The sequence below is a fragment of the Hyperoodon ampullatus genome (genome assembly GCF_949752795.1).
Source record: "Hyperoodon ampullatus genome assembly, chromosome: 19".
Taxonomy (NCBI): domain Eukaryota; kingdom Metazoa; phylum Chordata; class Mammalia; order Artiodactyla; family Ziphiidae; genus Hyperoodon; species Hyperoodon ampullatus.
In genome coordinates this window covers 38,304,032-38,325,059 of record NC_136932.1, presented here as the reverse complement: position 1 = coordinate 38,325,059, position 21,028 = coordinate 38,304,032, and the positions used below count along the sequence as shown (strand labels likewise).

The 21,028-nt window shown below is 43.8% G+C and overlaps 1 protein-coding gene across 1 annotated transcript in view; it reads left to right on the top strand.

The window, feature by feature from the left end:
• NDEL1 (nudE neurodevelopment protein 1 like 1) overlaps positions 1-15,986 on the top strand; it is a 33,721-nt gene extending 17,735 nt beyond the window's left edge. The window contains exons 7-9 of the mRNA XM_079725656.1: positions 2,852-2,943; positions 8,387-8,538; positions 15,648-15,986. Coding sequence (XP_079581782.1) covers positions 2,852-2,943; positions 8,387-8,538; positions 15,648-15,741 — 338 coding nt within the window. The 3' untranslated portion in view covers positions 15,742-15,986. The remainder of the gene's footprint in view (positions 1-2,851; positions 2,944-8,386; positions 8,539-15,647) is intronic.
• The last annotated feature ends 5,042 nt before the right edge of the window (positions 15,987-21,028 follow it).

Below are 21,028 nucleotides of genomic sequence, written 5' to 3'. Positions count from 1 at the left end.
AATGGATTAAAATTTAAAATTGAGTTTCTAATTGCATTGGCCACATTTCAAGTGCTCAGTAGCCCTTGAATAGATAATTCACCCTATTTTTGTCTTTTTATGAGGTGAGGTAAGGTATGTGAAAATTCTATATAGTTACGTTATTGATTGTACTGGTATGTGCTGACTCTGCTGCTGAGAATACAGAGCAGGCAGTATATAGATTACAGCAATCATCAGAAGCTCTCGTTTTTTCGGAATGGCTGCTTGTGTATTTGAGGACCTTAGAATTACTAGCATTTGAGATTTAACAAAGCTTTGCTTTTATGTTACTAATTAGAATTATGCAGATAAATTATGAAAATTCTTTAGTTGAGCATTAATCAGAATAGTCTGGAGCCTCAAGGGGGTGTTAGTAGGACATAGAGCTGGCTCTGGCACAGTTAAGGTAATGTCAACCCTAAGGCAGTGATATTTGTCCAGACAGACACGTTTTTGATTGGAACTGATAGCATGAGCTTTCACTGACCTAAAAGCTGCCGTTTCATGACAAAGTCTGCACAGACCCAGTGAGAAGCCAGAGGTTAGAGAAATTAGTGGCAAGATTGAAGAGCTGATCTCTACGAAGTGGTCTAGCTCTAATTGTGTTTTATTGATAAAATGCCTGTTTCCAAAAAGCATTCAAGACAACTTACCATAAAAGTACAGATTTAATAATACCTAAAATATAAAATTCGAGGGGAATAGGGAAAAACAAGATCCAGAAGTTCCTGCCAAGAGAAGTATAGCAGTTTATTTGTATCACATTGAGCACCTGTTATATGTCATGTATTACTCAGGATGCGGGGAGGATAGTGGTCTAATAAGACTAAGTTGCTACCTTCAATGCGATTATATTCTAGAGGACAAGGATAGTAGCAGCAGCAGCAACAAAAGCATTTTACCTGCTGATTACAACTCTGTAGAAAGCAGATAAAAATAATAGTAACATTTATTGAGCACTTACTATGTGCTCTGCATTTAAAAAATTTATTAATGAATTTTGGGATTTCCCTGGCAGTCCAGTGGTTGGGACTCTGCACTTCCACTGCAGGGGGTGTGGGTTCAATCCCTGGTCAGGGAACTAAGACCCTGCCTGCTGCGAGGCATGGCCAAAAAACAAAATTTATTAATAAATTTAAACTTAACAACTTTATGATTTAAGTGCTATTATTAGCCCCCTTTCACATTTGGTTACTTAAGGTCACACAGTTAATGGCAGAGATGGATGTGTATCTAGCAGTTTAGCTCCAGAGCTCTTAACTGCCATGCTTTAATATCTCAAAAATAAATTGAAGAAATGTGCATGACTGAAAACCTTTGCTGAGGGGCATGAAAGAAGATGTGAATAAATATCATGTTAAATACCATGATTCAGAATAGGAAGACTTAATTTAGTTGCAATATCCATTTTCCCCAAATCAATCAATAGTTTAAATTTCTAATAAAAATCCTAATAGGATTTTTAAAGTTGTGAAGTTGATTTTAAAGTTACTCTGGGGCTTCCCTGGTGGTGCAGTGGTTAAGAATCTGCCTGCCAATGCAGGGGACACGGGTTCGAGCCCTGGTCCGGGAAGATCCCACATGCCACGGAGCAACTAAGCCTGTGTGCCACAACTACTGAGCCTGTGCTCTAGAGCCCGCGAGCCACAACTACTGAGCCTGCACGCCTAGAGCCCGTGCTCCGCAACAAGAGAAGCCACCGCAATGAGAAGCCTGCGCATTGCAACGAATAGTAGCCCCCGCTCACTGCACTAGAGAAAAGCCCACGCACAGCAACGAAGATCCAGTGCAGCCAAACATAAAATAAAAATTAAAAAGAAAACTTTATTTTTAATAAAGTTACTCTGGAAGAGTAAATGTGCAAGAATAGTCAATAAAAGTTTGAAATAGGTTAGTAACAAGAAGAGGCTTTGCCCTTTAGGAAATATATTTTAACACTATAATAACTAAAGCAGCATATTTGTGGTAGAATAGACAAATAATTTAATGGAACTTGAAATGTATAGAGAATTCAGTGTGTGGTTTTAGTGCCGTTTCAGATGAGATAAGTCTTTTTCACTAAATGGTATTACGACAATTAGATATCCATTTGGAGGGGAAAAATTTAGATATTTGATGAGTTTACTAATCTAAGTGGTAAAAAGTTTTTTAGAAAAACATTAGGAGAAAATGTGGGGAACAGTTTTATTATGTTGCAGTGAGGAAGCCCAAGGCTCCCCCTGCAAACCACAAAGTTTAAGAGATAAATGTCACACTGGGAAGTACAGCATACATAGGAGAAAAGGTGAATATCTATAGTGTGTAGTGCCCTTGCAAGTTGATTAAAGACAACCCAGTAGAAAAAAGTGCAGAGATTAAACAGATGACTTCCAGAAAAAAAGATTCAAATGACTCTTTGATTAGGGAAACAAAAATTAAAACAAAGTGACTATCAAATTGGCAGGAAAAAAAGATGTCTAATACTATTGAGGGCATTACCATTCAGACTGCTGATATTGGCACAGCCTAGAGAACATTTTGGCAGGATATTAAGGTGAAAATGTGGGCATATCCTCTGACTCAGCAGTTCTACTTTTAGGAAGCTCTTCTCCAGAAATACTTGTCTAGATGTTTTAAGGGTATATGTCCTTTTAGCATTGTTTATAATGATGAAAAATTGGATATAATCTAAACATCCAATGGAGATATTTGTGGTATCTCCACTTTATACTTTATCCACAGTTTGGAATACTATATTGATTTTTCATTGAGCGTATACTGCTTTGTAACATCAAAACCCAAATGTAAAGGGAACTGCAAGAGTAATCACTCACCTTTTATCTTTCTCTAGCTATACCAAACGGCTTTGGTACCAGTCCACTGACTCCTTCAGCTAGGATATCGGCACTAAACATCGTGGGGGACCTCTTACGGAAAGTAGGGGTAAGCCTTTAATTATTTATCACTAGGTGTTTCAGCTGCCAAGGTAATGAATTATTTCTTAATTTGCAGTGAGGGAAGAAAAAAGGATACCTTCCTGTGGTAAAGTCTGTAATTAAGCTGAGAAGCAAGAGCATCCAGTGACCAGCTGAGACTGTGAACACCTCCAGGGCTCAGCCTTGCCAGTGCCTCTGTTGAGGGTCCCTGCGCTTAGCTCCCAGGTTCCCACTGGGCCTTCTTCACGTTCCCCATGGCTGTTACTAATCACTAAAACATCGTGATTCCTCCTGCTTCCTCTAAGGCTGTGTGTCTTATACCGCCCTCTGATCCTTTTCTTTGCTCTGCCTGCTGTTCTCCTGGTCATCCCCGGGCTTTTTCTTCATAAGACTTCCGCATTGGCTCGTGACATGAATTTCTGCTCTTAGTCATACACGTCTTACTGCTGCTTGGCCCCCTCAACCCCAGTGCTGTCTCCTAGGCTCTAACCTTGTATTCCAGAACATTTCGGCTTTTGGAATATTAAACTTGGTTTTGTGCTTATTCAGTTTTTTACTCTGTGTAATACCTACTCTTTGACTTTATCGAGAGCAGTACTCTTGTTTTGATTTTTCGGTTATCTCTTGCTTTCACTTTGCTCCTACTCATCTGTGATCCACGGATCGCTTACTCTGCCACTGTTGACTCATGGGCTCTTTGGCCATGGAGGAGACCTGCAGCCTGGATCAGTCAAGGAACTGGATTTCTTTCCTGCATCCAGATCACAGGAAACAGTTACATGACCTTGTGGATTTTTTTTTTTTTTTTTTTTTTTTTTTTTTTTGCGCTATGCAGGCCTCTCACTGTTGTGGCCTCTCCCGCTGCGGGGCACAGGCTCCGGACGCGCAGGCCCAGCGGCCACGGCTCACGGGCCCAGCCGCTCCGCGGCATGCGGGGTCCCCCCAGACCGGGGCACGAACCCGTGTCCCCTGCATCGGCAGGCGGACTCTCAACCACTGCGCCACCAGGGAAGGCCCGACCTTGTGGATTTTTAAACCACTATAAAGTTAGCATTTCTAGCATTAGTCAGTTTTCTTTCCTGTTTCCCTCAGTGACTTTTATTTCTCTTTTCAATAATCTACCCCTGAAACTTCCCACTATCCACTGCCCATTCACTTATTTATGTTTTGTGTGTGACTCTTTCTGAAAAAAGCAGAAATTGCATTATACTTTACATAAAGAAGAAATGGGGAGGCCAAGATAGAAGGTCCTGTTGTTACTTTTTCTGGCTTATAAAATTATTGTCTGACCATCAGATTAACTCTAAATCTGCATTTTAAAGTTACTATAAAAAGTAATGTGGGGCTTCCCCGGTGGCGCAGTGGTTGAGAGTCCGCCTGCCGATGCAGACACGGGTTCGTGCCCTGGTCCGGGAAGATCCCACATGCCGCAGACCGGCTGGACCCGTGAGCCATGGCCGCTGAGCCTGTGCGCCATGGCCGCTGAGCCTGCGCGTCCGGAGCCTGTGCTCCGCAACGGGAGAGGCCACAACAGTGAGAGGCCCGCGTACCGAAAAAAAAAAAAAAGTAATGTGCACAAATCATTTATACAGTACATAGAGTAATCTTCCCTTACTCCTAACATAATTTCTTTAACCTAGCTGTCGTAAGAGTTACGTTGTAATAGTTTAACCTATTTGTTGTAACCTATAACTTGAAGTAATGTGCTTGCTTTTCAGTATCTTAACTTTAAGCAAAAAGATGAGGAATTTAACTTACATCCTCCTAATTTTTTATTTTTTGTTCTTCTGTTGGTTATTTTTATAACTTTAAATAACATGCTTAAGCCTATGTTTCTGAATTTATTAGACTGTATCTCACCTCCCTGTTGTGTGTGTGTGTCTCTGTCCCTTCTTGAGCCCTCCATTGGTTGGTTCTGAAAATTAGCCTCCAGCACCTAAAATATTATGCCTACATGTGTATTATTTACTGAATAATCATAGAGGAGGAGCTGGGCTCTAGGGCTGTTTTACTTGTGCTGCTCAACAGGTGTTTCAAACATTTTGTTCTTTACCTATTATTTACTCAAAACCATATTAGGTTTTTTCATATTTGTATCACAGTTGAAATGTATGTCTTTTTCTTAACATTTTTTTTAATTGGCCATCTTTTTTTAATTTTCACTGCAAAACAATTTTTACAAGATTACAATAAAATAAATAAAAAGAAAAAAGCTAAAATCCTGTCATTTCAACAAATTCAACCATTTTTATTTTTTAAAATTACATTCAGGGCTTCCCTGGTGGTGCAGTGGTTGAGAGTCCGCCTGCTGATGCAGGGGACACGGTTTCATGCCCCAGTCCGGGAAGATCCCACATGCCGCAGAGCGGCTAGGCCCGTGAGCCACGGCCACTGGGCCTGCACGTCCGGAGCCTGCGTGTCCAGAGCCTGTGCTCTGCAATGGGAGAGGCCACAACAGTGAGAGGCCCGCGTACCGCAAAAAAAAAAAAAAAAAAAATTACATTCAGCCTTTGTATGCATATATAATTTGTGTATCATTGGATATTTTTGTTATCATGAGTCTTGGCATTTCTGATTACCATTGTTTTCTTGTGGAGGGAAGAAACATACACTTTCTTTCTATATCTTGTACCTTCCGGCTTCTTATTTACTGAGTGCTCTGATATGCTTCTAGGGCTGCTGCACTGCTGTCAGCCTTGAATTTCTCTTCATTATACTCTTGGGTTAGTTCTGCCTGTTCTTGGACCCCATGTTGTCATCTTTGTTCACTGTTTTGCTTTAGTACCTTAAGTAATTTATTTAGAAATGGTGCACGAAAGTTGAACTTAGAGTCCTTGCATTGTTTACACGTTCAGCTGACAGTTTGTCCTTTAAGGTGTCGTTAGAGTTTTTGATCTGCTGTTATCCTCCAGCCCCTGTGTACTTTTATGAATATTTCATTTTCTACTTTTTCACACTACTTTGTCCACTGACTTCACCTGGAAGCCCCATTCCCACTTTGCATCCTCTTCCACTGAGAAATCAAGGCCATCTATTTAAACTTTGTTTTCCTCTCTTAACCTTCTTTGAGTACTCTCCTATTATTACCTCTGTGGCTGCTCTTCCTTTTTATCTCAGTGGTAAAAGTATCACATTCCTCCCATGGTTAATTTTGTCCCTCTGTGCTTTGGATCTCATTCCTTCCAGCCTTCTCATCTTTATGTCTCCTGTATCTTCAGACTTTTACTATGTGTTTTGATATTTATATGCAATATTTATGTATAATGTATTACATATATATACTTTATATCTACTATTTATACTTTATATCTACTATTTATATATTACATATTATACACTTTTTAAACCTTAAAAGCAAACATAAAAGCAGCTATTCTTTCCTTTTACCCTTCGTCTCTCTTTAGCTGTCATTCTGTTTCTCTTTTCCCTTCCCAGCCAAGTTTTTGAAAGCATGTCTCCATTTATTGTTAGCATTTTTGATGGCATACACACTCCCCAGATAGCCTAGCCTGGGCTCTGTTTCCTGCTCAAATGGCTCACTGATGATCTCAGTGCTGTCAAATCCAAGGGATGCTGTTCTGTCCTAATTTTACTTGAAACATTCAACACTGACTTATTTTTTTGCAATGGCCTTCTTTCCTCTGCTTTTCTGATGCTATGTCACTGTGTCACGTCTGCTTGCCTTCCTGCCCATTCCTGTTTGTCATCTTGTTGGGTCTTCATCTGCCCATCCTTTCGGTGTTGATGTTGCTCAGAGTTCTGTCTTTACCTTTCTGATCTTCTTCACAACCACAGTTTCATCTCCTACTTGGTGTGGATATGGTCTAAATCTTGATTTCTAGGCCACTGTTTTTGAGTGCCAGACCCAGTGCTTGCATTAGGTTGTCTCACCGACACCTCAAACACACGTTGTACCTGTTATATGATAGATTCTCAGCAAATATCAGATCAAATAAATGAGTGTCTTGAGTATAGGAAATTAGTGGCTCTCAATTTTTATTGTGTGTGTGTCTATTTAATAAGATGCTGAAGAAATGCTTATTCAGAGCTTGTCCTACAAGGTCACTACCTCTCTTCCTTCTTTCGTTGTTATTTTACTAGGTCATGGTACTTTTGTTTTAAGAAAGGAGAAGAGAAGTTTCAGTCTGTTTTTGTTTCTCTGTCTTAATAGCTGTTGTTGAAATTATGGGGGGAGGATTCTCAGAGTGGGATATGTTATCTGTGGATTTAATTTTTTTAAATTTATTTTATGTATTTATTTTTGGCTGTGTTGGGTCTTCGTTGCTGCGTGTGGGCTTTCTCTAGTTGCGGTGACCGGGGCTACTCTTCATTGCAGTGCGCAGGCTTCTCATTTTGGTGCATGGGCTTCTCATTGCAGTGGCTTCTCTTTTTGTGGAGCACGGGCTCTAGGCACATGGGCTTCAGTAGTTGTGGCACGTGGGCTCAGTAGTTGTGGTGCACGGGCTCAGTTGCTCCGCGGCATGTGGGATCTTCCCTGACTAGGGCTCAAACCCACGTCCCCTGCATTGGCAGGCGGATTCTTAACCACTGTGCCACCAGGGAAGTCCCTGTGAGTTTAATTTATCTATGTATTCCACATTCCTTAGTGTCATGGATAATAGGATTGGACTATTTTTTGTCTTTTTTTTTTTCGGGGAGAGGGGTATGATTTGGTAAAGTGTTTGCGGGAAAGGGGGAGTTGGTGATATTTGTGAGCGATGGAAATTGATGAGAAACTTCTGTTCTCTTCATGTCATCTGTTGGTTTGTAGAGCCTGGCACTGACCAGGTGTTGTGGTAACAGGTGCTAAGCAGGCACTCAGTTTAGAGGTAAATGCTAATGGGCTGGTGTCATTTTCAGGTGAATTATTTAATTATAGACGAAGGGTATTAGACGAAGGGTATTAGACGTTTTACAGCGTGCTCTCAGAAGTAGAATAACATTTAACTTCATGTGAGGTGTTGTAAATGAACTTATCCAGTCTGATACAGTAGAAACGACTAACCTGAAGCCCTAAAGAAAGGATTGGCTGCTTTAAAAAATTTTCAAGTGATGTTTTTGCATTCTTTAAAATGCTTGCTCCCAAAACACACACACGCACACACCCAACTAGCAAACTAACAGTCCACAACTTAGAAAGAAACAGTGGATAGGGCCAAGAGACCTGGGATCCATCTCTGTATACTGTGCCACATTTTTCTTAGTTGTAAGGTGAGGATTATATCTGTATCCCTCAGTAACACTGAGAGAAGTATATATTCTGAGTTCATTAGAAAGGGAGTCAGCATAAATATTCCCTCTTTCTATTAGGTGATTGATATGGCTTAAACAGCCAGCATTATCAACTGAGAGAAGAAGATTTGAGTCTTGAAATAGAAATGGTTTGAAATGCAAATTTTTATGTGCAGCTACTGTTTTGACAACCATATCATTCCTTCTTCCTTTTGTAGGCTTTAGAATCCAAATTAGCAGCTTGCAGGAATTTTGCAAAGGACCAAGCATCACGAAAATCCTATACTTCAGGTAATGTTAACTGTGGGGTGATGAATAGCAACGGCACGAAGTTCTCTCGATCAGGGCACACGTCTTTCTTCGACAAAGGGTAAGTCTTGGAAATTCTAAACGTTAATTTTTTGGGTAGTGAAGTTGCCCATTATTAAGTGAGCATGTTGAACTTTGAAAAGATGAACTCAGTTTGATAAACCTACCTGAAGCGTTATCATTGAGATCTTAGGGGACATGAAGTCTGTCGTCTTCTAGTCCCCATGGAGTCTGTTACCCTGGGAACCCTGACTCTGAAGCTTCTGTCCTGGGAAGCACTCTTGAAAGGCAGCTGTGTTAGGCTCTGGGGATTAAAGATGACTATGATACGGTCCTTGTGCTCAAGGTGCTTGCAGGCTAGTAGACTTTCTTGGCAAATATTTGTTATGAGTAGAAGAGAACATGATGATGATCATGTATGTGTGAACTCTTCAACAAACCTTCCGTCTGAAGATTTTAGAAAAATATAAAACCACTGGATCAAGTACAGTTTAGGAGATACAAGTTTTGTATGATGTGAAGATGTTTTTTGGGGAATTGAGATTTAAAAAAAATTGTTGTAAGATTAAAGCAGTGGTACATCCTTAATACAAAAATATGTCAGTTGGTACAGAATATATAAAGTAAAAAGTGTTTTCCATTTTCACACTGTTTTTGCATCCTTATAGTTATTCCTAGGCATGTAAAATCATATTTTTATGCATCTGCTATACACTTTTAAAAACTTATGGGCTACTTTATTTTATTTAATTAATTTATTTATTTTTGGCTCTGTTGGGTCTTCATTGCTGCGTGAGGGCTTTCTCTAGTTGCGGCGAGCAGGGGCTACTCTTTGTTGTGGTGCGCGGGCTTCTCACTGCGGTGGCTTCTCTTGTTGAAGAGCATGGGCTCTAGGTGTGTGGGCTTCAGTAGTTGTGGCATGCAGGCTCAGTAGTTGTGGCTCGCGGGCTCTAGAGCGCAGGCTCAGTAGTTGTGGCGCGTGGGCTTAGTTGCCCGCAGCACGTGGGATCTTCCCGGACCAGGTCTCGGACCCATGTCCCCTGCATTGGCAGGCGGATCCTTAACCACTGTGCCACCAGCGAAGCCCAGCAGACGGATTCTTAACCACTGTGCCACCAGGGAAGTCCCTGGGATACTTTAAATACTGCTCTGCAATATGCCTGTGGTGACTTACATTGCCAGTATCTTTCCGTGTCAGTGCATATTGTTCTACTCAATTAAAAAAAAAAAAACCCAACAAAATGCTGCATGGGTATACTCTTATATGGGTGTGCCTTAGTCTAGGTAACTGGTTAGGACCTATGGTCTGAGATGCTGACTGTGTGACTTAAGGTAGCTGGTAGTGGAGCAACAACTGAGGCACCAGTGGTCCCTTGCCACTGTCTCTGCTTTGAGTCATAGAGGCAGCTTGTCCTTGTTCTGTGAAAGCAATATAGAAATTTTCACAACTTCTTAAAGGAACTTGTATTTTCTGCTTTCCTCAGTGACGGTGGCACATTTGTGGAGGCCCTGATTTGATACATAGTCCACTCTAAAAAGCTTTTTGTTCATCCTTGTGGAGTGGAGTGTTCTGGTTTTTCTCTCTCCCTTAAGAGAATTCTACCTTGAAGTATATGTATTTCATTAAGGAGCACATTCTAAAATAATATATAAATTAGGGCTTTCTTTATACACATTTCATTAAAAGCACATTCTAAAGTATCAACATATAAATCAGAACTTTATTCTAACCGTTGGGGCTCCTCAGTGGTGGTAAGAATAAAATTAATATTCCTCATGTTTAGGAGTTCCAGGCAACCTTGAGGAGTGTCATTTTTGTACTATAATGATAAGTGGAATAAGTAGGTAGATATTTTTACATTAGAGATGGCATTTCCCCAAAACAGTACAGGGGAGGTTATGGGGGAGTCTTCATGAGTGTTGGAAGTCATGCCTAATTGTTTTTCCTGCAACTTATAATTCCCTCCAATAGAGTAGTTATTTGTCTATCTGGAATCATATTTCTCATGGGCCTTGGGAATCTTTTTTTTTTTTTTTTTTTTTTGCGGTACGTGGGCCTCTCACTGTTGTGGCCTCTCCCATTGCGGAGCACAGGCCCTGGACGCGCAGGCTCAGCGGCCATGGCTCACAGGCCCAGCCGCTCCGCGGCACGTGGGATCTTCCCGGACCGGGGCTCGAACCCGTGTCCCCTGCATTGGCTGGCGGACTCTCAACCACTGCGCCACCAGGGAAGCCCCCTTGGGAATCTTATGATGTGAGAACAGGCAGACCATAAATGGATTGGTCGGGCAGATGCCTTTGCGATTTTAAGTCCTTAGAACAGTCACGATGAAGGAGGGATAACATTATCAGTTCCGCCTCACTGCTCTGTCTTCCTTAGAGCCTGGCTTCTACTTGACCCCTGATGCAGAACAACAGGGCAGTGATTTCCCAGAGAGGAACCCAGTCTTAGGTAGATGGCGGGGGATTCAGTGTAACCTGGAATGAGGAGGGCGCCCTGGGCACTGTGACAGAGACCCTGTCCCTTGAGGAGCATCCTAGGTGTAGGTATAGGCTTTATGTCCTGAACTGAATCTGGAAATATGCTTCTCAGTAGAACTAGTTACAGATAATGTTTAGTTTTGGTTTAAATAGAACAAATTTTTAATTGTATTCTTTCTGTTAAGAATGAAATATGGTTTTGTGGATTGGCTTTTTCTCAAGTGTTTAGTTTATATGGTAAATGGATTGTATATGCACACTCAAATATTAACCTATTATTGCTCGAGTTACGTTTGTATTTGCCATCTTCCTGAGGATAACTCTTGTGTGGGTTTTGCTATGTTCTTACTTCCTTGCTGCTTTGCTTTGATTCTGGCTTCCTTTTGGCCTGCCTGGCTTTTTACCTCTGGCCTTCCTTCCTGCTCACCTGGTGACTAGATAAAAACCATGATGGCATATACCTGCTGCAAAAGGAAGGGGTAAATAGCCCCACTCCCAGCTCCATTATTAGACCTGGCTGGTTAAAAGCATAAATGACAGTTCTTGTAGAAGTGTAGCTTGTAGTTTCAGCATGAGAAGAAGCTTTCCATTTAAAAAAAGCCTTTGGCTCTAAAACTTGCCTGCTGCCTCTCACTCCTAAGGAGTCTGTCTGTAGCACTGTTACTGTTTGGGAGAGTTTGCCAAAGTTGTTTGCATGTGCGTGCACGTATTGAATGTACGTGTATACACTGTGTGCTCCTGCTTCCCTCAGAATCTTGAGATGAAGCAGCGCCTTACCACGTAAACATAAAGCCTTATTGTTATGTATTGCTTTATGGGATTTGAAAATATTTTGTAAGTTCTGATTAGTTGAGGGCTTCTTGGAGTCAGGATTTTATCTAGTCTGTGATCACTTCAGTCCCTAAAATGCGGGTTGCTGGGCCTACTTCCCTGTTGTTGCTGTTTCCTCCAACCACTACCAGCTGTTCATATCACTCATCCAAAAGGACACCAGTTCACGTGCAGTGCAGTCACTTGAGTTCTCTCAAAAATGTTCTTTTTTTATCCATAGCTTTTATTTAGCTTCTTACGTATCACTTGTCCTAATTTTGTAAGCCAGTCTGATTTCTTTTCGGTTGGGTGTAGGTGAACGTAGACTAATTTTAGGGCATGGTGTGAAAATAGTATTTGTATTACTGTTTAATATTTTTTCCTTTCTTTTACTAGGCAAGAAAAAGTCATATTTCCCACGTTGTTCATGGGTAACTGAACTTGTTTGCTGTGCTCTTTCATTCTTAATCATGGTGTGTGGTGGAAGACAAGTTAACATTAACAAGCTGGTTTTACTAACTGCATGGGGCTGACTGCTTTAACCAACTTCCAGCCCATGAGTGAGCTTTCAAGTTCCTGTTTGATTTGACTGTGCACCATTATTATTGGTTCAGCTGTGCAAAACAAAAACAAGTTAGCTGTAGTGGTCCTGGGGTGGTTGTGAAGTGCTCTGATGGTACTCCTGTTACAGGTGGGAGTGTGGTAGAGATGACGCCAGCCGTCTGGGGGGCGGGGGTTGGGGGCCACTGCCAGGCCCTGGGACCCGCATTTGACTGCCTCCACGGGCCTGGGGTGCTTCCTGTTACCCAGTGTCTTCTGTTTTCTCAAAGCAGCACTAATGATATTGGATCCTTGCTGTGTGGGGACTCTTCTCTGTGCTCACGCTTGTGTTCCCTCAGGACACTGGAATGGTAGATGGGGACATGTATAAGGGCTGCCTTCCTTTTGAGGAATGTAAATTTCAGTTTGCAGAGCCTGGGCCGAGGACTGGTGCTGTGCTGAGCTTCCATTTATCCATATAACTGGAAGACTGGGGTCTGGAGTGTGTCTGCCTGCTCTCCTGAATTAGCTCTAGCCCAGTCTCTTCCTTTTCTTTCCTGCCCTCTCAGGTGTACCTGTCCTTGCTTTGACAGATTTAGTCCCCATGCTTTATCTATATTGTGTTAAATTTATTATCCTCCTCACCAGCTTCTAAACATGCGTTGGTTCTTTTCCCTCTTTCACTTCTTCTGTTGCCATTTACAGCTGACCTTAGTTCTTTGTCTTAGCTGGATTCTCTATTTTTCAGACTCTTAAACTAGATTTTTGTGGTATGATCAGGAAATTTTATAGCTTCTGGAACCTTTTTTACATAGATGATTCCCAGATCTGTATCTCCATACCTGTCCATTCTTTCTCCATTCAGTCCTGTGTTGTCCACTGGGACATTGCCCTTCGGCTCTTTTGCTGCTCCCTAAAACCAAATGTGGTGAGTATGGAGGTGTTTCTTTTCCTGGAAACCTTTCCTCATTGCACAGTTTACAGTTCCCTCAAGGGACCTCACCAGACTGATAATTCTGCCTCTAGGTTCAGCTTTCTCCTTTCTCCTGGTCTTTTAGTTACTAATTCTTGACTCAAAGAGAGGTGGTAGGTAAGACCCTGGTGGATTGTTATTCTCTCTCTCTCCCATCGAACTTTCAAATCCAGAATTCCCTTTTCTGTCCACACAGAGAAGCTACTTTATCAAGTTTCTTGTTTTCTGTTTATATTTTGGATTGCACTGCTTATTTTTCCCATTAGAGCAACCTGCAGTGGGAGCATCAACGTGCTTGCTCACTGGAGCCTGTCAGGTGTCCCTGGGCCAGGAGGAAACTGAGGAAGAATAATGGCCTGGGCATCTGGAGGCAGGTTGTGGGCCCAGCTCCCCATTGACAAGCTCACAGGGTGCACTCAGGTGAATGGCTGGACCTTCTCCTGCTTTTGTTTCCTTGGCAGTATAACAATGGGGATGAACTTAACATTCCTTAAAGGTCCATTCCTGAAAATGCAGGAATCTCAGTCCTGAACCTGCATGTGGAGCCATCCTCACGTTTGCTGCTTTTGCACGCCCTGTGGAACAGGTGCCAGGTTCTTCGTGGCACCCAGCAGTGCTCCCTTTCTGCCGAGTTTTGGGGACTGTCTGTAGCCCTGCCTGCTGCCATGCTCTGTGCAGCTGGGAATCTGATGTTCACACGTGTAAAGCTGAAGCTGTTTGTGAGGGTTGCCTAGTTAGTTCTCCTTGAGGTTCTAGGAGAGGCAGGCATCAGGGCTCTGGGACCAGGCAGACAAATGACAGACAAATGGCTTATTATGTGAGGGCTACAATGGCATATAGGATGGCATACAGGCCAAGAGCAACAGAAGGGGCTCTGTCCCCAGAAGAGGCAAAGGCATGCAGCCTTGGAGGATGGAGAGGGATGATTTAAAGTTTTCAAATGTGATGAAGCTCAAATATCAGACCTCCCCAGCCCAAAGAGAAAAGAGAAAATCTTGATTGTGCATCACTGAGGTGGAAAAATGGACAACAGGGAGAGATTGCACTGGTCAGAGCCTCTTCTGTTGCTCTTGGCCTGTGTGGGTAGCCTGATTTCCAACTCAAAATCTATATGCAGGTTAGTTTCTTCAGATGTTAACTGTTTTTCAAAGTAGTCAAGGGTCATTAGTCAAGTCTCTTTTCATGCCTGTTTCTCCAGGAGGTTGCCCTCACCTCTTCAGTGTATGAAACCGTCATCTTGATCTTGGTGGGGAATATGTGTCTGTGTTTTGTTTTTTTAAGAGAACCTCTGTCCATGAGTCTGTATTCAACTCCCTGGGCCCCTCTGATGAGTAGGCCAGTGGGGACAGTGGTGGGCACGTGTGGGGCAGTCCGGCCCCTTGCACTTGGCGGCATCTCCCAAGTTGTGAGTGGGACACATTTTCCTAGGAAGTTTGTCAGTATGGAAGGGCTGCAGTGGTGTCCTGAGAGGTGCTGCAGGCCTTGCACTCACTCCCTCATTGCTTCCTGAGGCTGTGCTGCTGGGCGCTGGGGCTGGGGCGGGGCTGGGTCCTGGCTGCAGGCGCTTGTACTGGGCGGGGCTGGTGTCTCACAAGGTGGCAGGGAAGCCAACCCATCTGGCTTTGCTTGCTGAACAATTTTAAAAAGTTATTTTTCTACCCCTTATTTAAGATGTTCCTATACATTGTAGGAGATCTGGAAAACAACAGAAAAGTATAAAGTAGTAAATAAAATTTACCCACAACTCAGAGGGAAGAAGAGTAACTATTGTTACATTTTCCTTCTGTAGTATATGTGGGAGTGTGTGTGTGTGTCCACACATTCTAGATTTAGCTCTGGATGGTAATGTCTAGCTGTATAAGGGGCTGTAGTCCAGAATATATACTACTCACTTTTTTGCCTTCATATTATGGAGCATATCCAGTTTGGTAACCTGATGCTTTTTCCACCTAGCGTTAATTACATTCGGAATATTTTCCGTGCTGTTAAGAACTCTGGAATGTGTTTTTAATGGCTGTATGATATTTCGTTGTTGGTTTGTACCCTTATTTATTTAGGTAGTTCGCTACTGGTAGACGTTTAACCTGCTCTGTTGGGATATCAGTCAGGGCTGTGGCTGCCACAGCCAGTGTGATGAAGTTGCCGAGAAGGGAGCAGTAGTCTCATCACCCCCAGGACCACGGGCTTCTCAAGTCTCTCACCAGCTCATGCTCTCTAGGCAGCTCTCTCCCCTGGGCCATCAGGATTCTGCTCTAGGCCGGGAAGAGGAATCGTTGTAGAGAGCAAATGAATTTCGCTGTGTGTCGAGTGATTTTAAATGACAGTCTCTTTTTCTCTTCCCTTCTCTGCTCTGGCCACCCCCACAGGGCAGTAAACGGCTTTGACCCGGCTTCTCCTCCTCCCGGTCTGGGTTCCTCGCGCCCGTCGTCGGCACCGGGTATGCTGCCTCTCAGTGTGTGAGAGCCCAGCCCCCAGGTCGGGGCTCCCGCCCTCCTGCAACAACCCAGGACACCCACGCCTCACCCCTCGGTGCCCGGGCCCAGCTTGTGCCCCTCCGTCTGCCTCCCCACGGCTGGCAGAGGGCAGGCTGCATGCAGTGGCGGCTGCTGGGCCCTGCCCAGCCCCAGGACTCTGCGCGACATCAATACTGGCTGTTTTCTCTTCTCGCCGTAGTGCCGTTGGTTTCACATGATTGCACTTTTGTGGGTCACAAGGTGATACATACACGTATTACTTGGTCACTGGATGCGGAAGTACCCATTCATCACACCTGCCTCATAGCCCCCTCCCTGCTGTACTGATAGGATTTAGTTATGTTTAGGACATTGCAGATCTTCTAGAGGTTCTCCCCCAAATCAGGTCGACGTGCGCTCTCCTCCTGAGCTCCCACCCAGGCATCTCCAGTGCTCATGGATCATGTGTCCCCCACCTCCATCCCCCACGGTTTGGGCCTGTTGCTGGCAAAGAGTCAGGAAGGTCACTGAATTAGGGAACATTTTCTGCACCTTCTGGTTTTACTTTAGCAGTTATCATTCCATAGACTACCCTCCCAGAGCAGCAAAATGCCTGTCTGAGCCCAGGTGGCAGGAGCTTCTGGGACCTGGGCACGCGCAGGGCTGTGCCCCTGCCGTCTCCTCCTCCTCCATGTGCCTGAGACTCGGGGCAGTGGGTGGTGGCAACCTCCTCGCCAGCTCTCTGGTCCTTCAGTTAAATGACACCTTCAGAGTGTTTTTGTTTTGTTTTCAGAGGGCCTGTCCAGTTGTGTTAGGAAGGGTTGAGTGGCCTGATTCCAGGGGCCGGCTGGTGCCAGCTCCTGGGGGCAGACTGACCATAAGTGGTTGTCCCTGTGCATCCTTTGATTACTCTCATGCTGCATTTACTGTTTACATTTGTTTTATTGTACATAGGTTTGTAAACATTATTGCCTAAGATATTTGTATATAACTTGGGCTTTGTAGCTTTTATTTATTCAGAACTCATATGGCATGTTAAAGACTTATGATGGTGTCCTACCCTGGGCAGCTGTGTAGGATCATCATGTGGTTAAAAAAAAATACTCCCCCTCAAAAAAATCTTTTAATGTGGAAACAATAAATTTCACAGAAAAAAAAGAAAAAGGATTGAGGTTGCTTTATTGGGTTTCTGCTATCCTGGGAGAGAGGAGCTGGAGTTGCAAAGCCAGGTTCAAATGTCACTTCTGCTGTGACATGGGACACAGGGATGGACAGCAGCTGTGGAATAAGGCAAAGAAAATTCAGGCGGCCTCAGGATGTGTGAACAGGCATTCTCATGCTGATTGTTTTTTACTTATTTTTTTAAAAATTGAAGTATAGTTGATGTCCAATTTTACACAAATTACAGGTATACAATATAGCGATTCACAGTTTTTAAAGGTTATATCCCATTAATAGTTACTACAGAGTACCGGCTGTGTTCCCTGTGTTGTACAATACATCCTTGTGGCTTATGTATTCCTCATGCTGATTCTTGGTGCTGGTTTCTGCTCTTAGCTGTGATTTCCAGGAGCAGCCTGAGAATAGCCCTGGCCCCATGTGGAAATCTGGGAGGAAGGACCTGCACTTTGAGGGAGGCAGCTTGCTAAGTCTTGGAGTAACCGCGATGGATCCAGGAGCTGGTCCTCCTGCTGGGCTGCCGTTCGTGACACGTGCTGGTGTTCTGGGATTAGAGGTTACTTGGATCCGGGCTTCTCTCCTCATCCCTTGAGAGAAGGTGCCAGATGTTTAGTAGCAAGAGACAGGGTCACTGGACTTGAGGAACAAGTTAACTGGGGCATCTGTACAAATGTGTCCGATTCTGAGCACTGCTTATAACAAAGAGCATAAATGGAGTAGTTTGTAGTTTTAAGACTATATGTAAATGAAAAGTAAGTGAATCCAGTTCCTAAATGAATAAGAAACATTAAGGTAGGATACATGAAACGTTTTTTCTTCTGTCTGTCAGTATGCAGGCAGGAATAGCTTCTGTTAGTTGTTCCTGGAGATTTCGTCATAAGTTGACTCACGAGAGACGCTTGTCCTGGTGTGTGTGTGCTGTGCCCAGCTCTGCTGGCCGAACAGTTGAAAAGAAAACTCCAGGTCTCTTACTGATGGGCAGACTCCCAGCGTCTTTCCCAGCCATCATTGGAAGGGTTGGATTAGATCAGAGGTTTCAACGTTTCGCAGACCTCTTTGTTTATGCAGGAACCCCAAATCTAAAACATAACAAACAGAGCTACTCTGGTTAAAGTAAGGATGAGTTCTGGAGCTTCAATCCTTTTCCTTGGCTCCCCAGCGATTTCTCACTTCCTCTCCAGCTGCACACCCCTGGGATCATCTCACCAGTTGTTATTCAGGCAGTGGCTGGGAGTAGGGCCCTGGCTGCAGGGGCCCATGTGTTATTCACTGATGTCACCACTGCTTTGGGTCCAGGAGAGCGCAGGCCAGGCCCGTGAAAGTACAGAGTATGCTGCTGGGCTTCTTTCTGGCCCCTTCAGGAGGGGACTCCCACATAGTTTTGGTTTTTGATAGCTGCAGCAGCCCTTGGCATATGACCCCCTGAGGAAGCTGGTTGATTCCCCAAGCCTCTTTCAGCTTTCTCTGTAGATTCCAGATCTTCCTCCACTTACAGAGGGATTACGTCCCTGTAAACCCACTCATTGTAAACTGAAAATGCGTTTAATACACTTAGCCTACTGCACATCGTAACTTAGCCTCGCCCACCTTAAACATGTTCAGAACGCTTAGACATTAGCCAACAGTTGGGCAAAATCATCTAACACAAAGCCTATTTGATAATTAAGTGTTGACTATCTCATCTAATTGATTGAATAGTATACTGAAAGTGAAAAACCAAACGGTCGTCTGGGTGCAGAATGGTTGTAATTGTATCTGTTGTTGACTCTCGTGATTGTGTGCCTGACCGGGCACTGCCCTGTCCAGCATTGTGAGAGAGGATCGGGCTGCATATTGTTAGCCTGGGAGAAGATTAAAATCTAAAATTCAAAGCATGGTTTCTATTGAGTGTATCGCTTTTGCATCATGGTAGAATCAAAAAAAATCTTAAACCATTGTAAGTCAGTGACCCTCTGTATCTGGTTCAAGATGCTGCTTTGTACTTGCTCAAATAGAGCATTTGCTTCCTGGTATGAAAGTTCTACTAACTGCTTGCCTGTGTAGCTAAAGATCCTCTGCGTGGGTTCTCTTCCTAGGGCTGCTTGATTGCCAGGTTTGCGTGGCTCACACTGAAACCTTCAGGAATGAGCTGCCCCTGAGCTGGGTCCACATGTTCTCCCCTGCGTGGAGGGGGCTGATTTTCCAGGTGGCAAAGGACAGCTTCTTGTCTCCAGATACTTTCATCTCACCACCCATTCCCATCCCCTTGCTCCTGAAACGTCTTCCTGCATAAAATAGGAGCCAGCTGAGTGCCAGAAGTGATACCCCACCAACTCAGTGAGGAGCCAGAAGCCACAGCTGGGGTGTTGAGTCACAAGTAGGCAAGTGGCAACTAGATACAGTGACCTGGGTGCAGGATGAGCTGGTTTTGCCTCGGTCTCCAGACGGGAAGGCGGGCCCAGGGTTTAGGTGACTGGCCTAAGCTCACACAGCTGGTTCATGGAAGAGCCAGGTTTGGAAAGGAGCCCAGTGTTTTTCTGCTGTCTTCACCATCTTGTCAAACTCGAGGCCTCACTGGCCTTGACTCTGTCTCATGCCTCAGGAGGTGAGGTGATTTTGAACGCTTGGAAGTGATGTGCATGAAGGCGGCACACAGCCTTTGCAGCAGGAGGAATGCGGCTCATCCACCCTCCTCTCCCAATCCTGTCTGTTGTGTGTAGACTGTTTCTCTCAGAAGCTGTCTTGGAGACGCCATTAGCATCTCCTGAGAGCCAAGGTGGAAGCTGGCACCTCTGGGGAAGGGGACATGACCTGGGGTGCGGCAGTGGCTTTGGGCAGCCTGTAGCCAGGTCTCTCCTGCCTGGCCGACACCGAGAATAGCCAGCCTGGCCGCTGGTGGGAACAGGGCCTGAGGGGGGTTGGGTCCAGGCTGTCAGTTGTCCGCACTGTTTGCCTAGAGGATGCTAAGATAAGCCTTTTCTACATTCTGACTTTTACTTCATGGGTTGTTTTTCTCTATTTGCCTCAAAGTTTGAAACGAATTGAGAGCACTAGCTTGGCCTTTAAAATTTGAATGTGTTACTGAATTCTTTTCTAAAAATGGGAGCGGGGGCAGGAGGCATCTTTGCAAATCATCTTCCTGTGACTTAGAGCATCTTATCTAACAACTGGTCCCGTGACTTAAAAATATGATATATGGGGATACAGTAGCCCTTTTTAAATTTTAAGGAAAAACAATCTCTAGTAAATATTAATGTAACAGACTTCTTTTATAAGATAGTGCATGTGAAGAGGCAAATTTGAAAACAGAGCGACGCTTATGGTGCTGGTGTTTTTGTGCCACATGGGGTTATGATTTGGAGTCATGCTTTATCCTGCTGCCTGCCTGCACCCACAGGAGTTATATTAGTGTTTGGAAACTGAACAGATGTTTCACTTGTTTACCTGTGGGGTGTTTTCTAATCCGGTATCAAGTTTGCTGCCCCCATTGAAATATGGACCTCCTGCCTGGGTCATGATATGCAGGTGGAGGCCTGGGAATGAGGGTGCTGGGCTGGCAGGACTGGGCAAGTTTTCTGTGTGTGGATCAACAGCGACGTCTGTGTGAGGCTCAGAGCCTTGTCAGTAGATGGAGCTATGAAGCACTGTTTTTGGTTCCAAAAAAGGTGAGTGCTTTTAACTGCCTACCCTCCCCAGCAAATCCTGCTGTCACCTAGAATTTAGGGGACTAGGTACACTTTTATATATTGGTGTCACTAAATTATCCTCTGTAAGTCTTGACTCAACCTAACAATGTGATAAGCTGTAACAGCTCTTCATCTATGGTAGTAAGAACAAACAAAATCAGTCTCAACGGTACTAATAGAAATGTCTGATGGCAGGGGAATGGAATGGTTGGGATGACTTATTAGCTGAACAAAAGACCACAGAGCCACTGAAATGTAAGTGTGCAGTCGTGCTAATCCATGGGAATGGAAAAGATCAGTGAGAAGAGGACACAAAATAGATGAACATGCAATTGCAGCTTTATAAAAAAAAAGAAGTGAAATGAAAAGATGAAAATAGTTTACTGTTTGTGGGTTCTAAATTTTCCTGTAAAGTTGCTCAAATTTTTTAAAAATTGAAGTAACGAGACT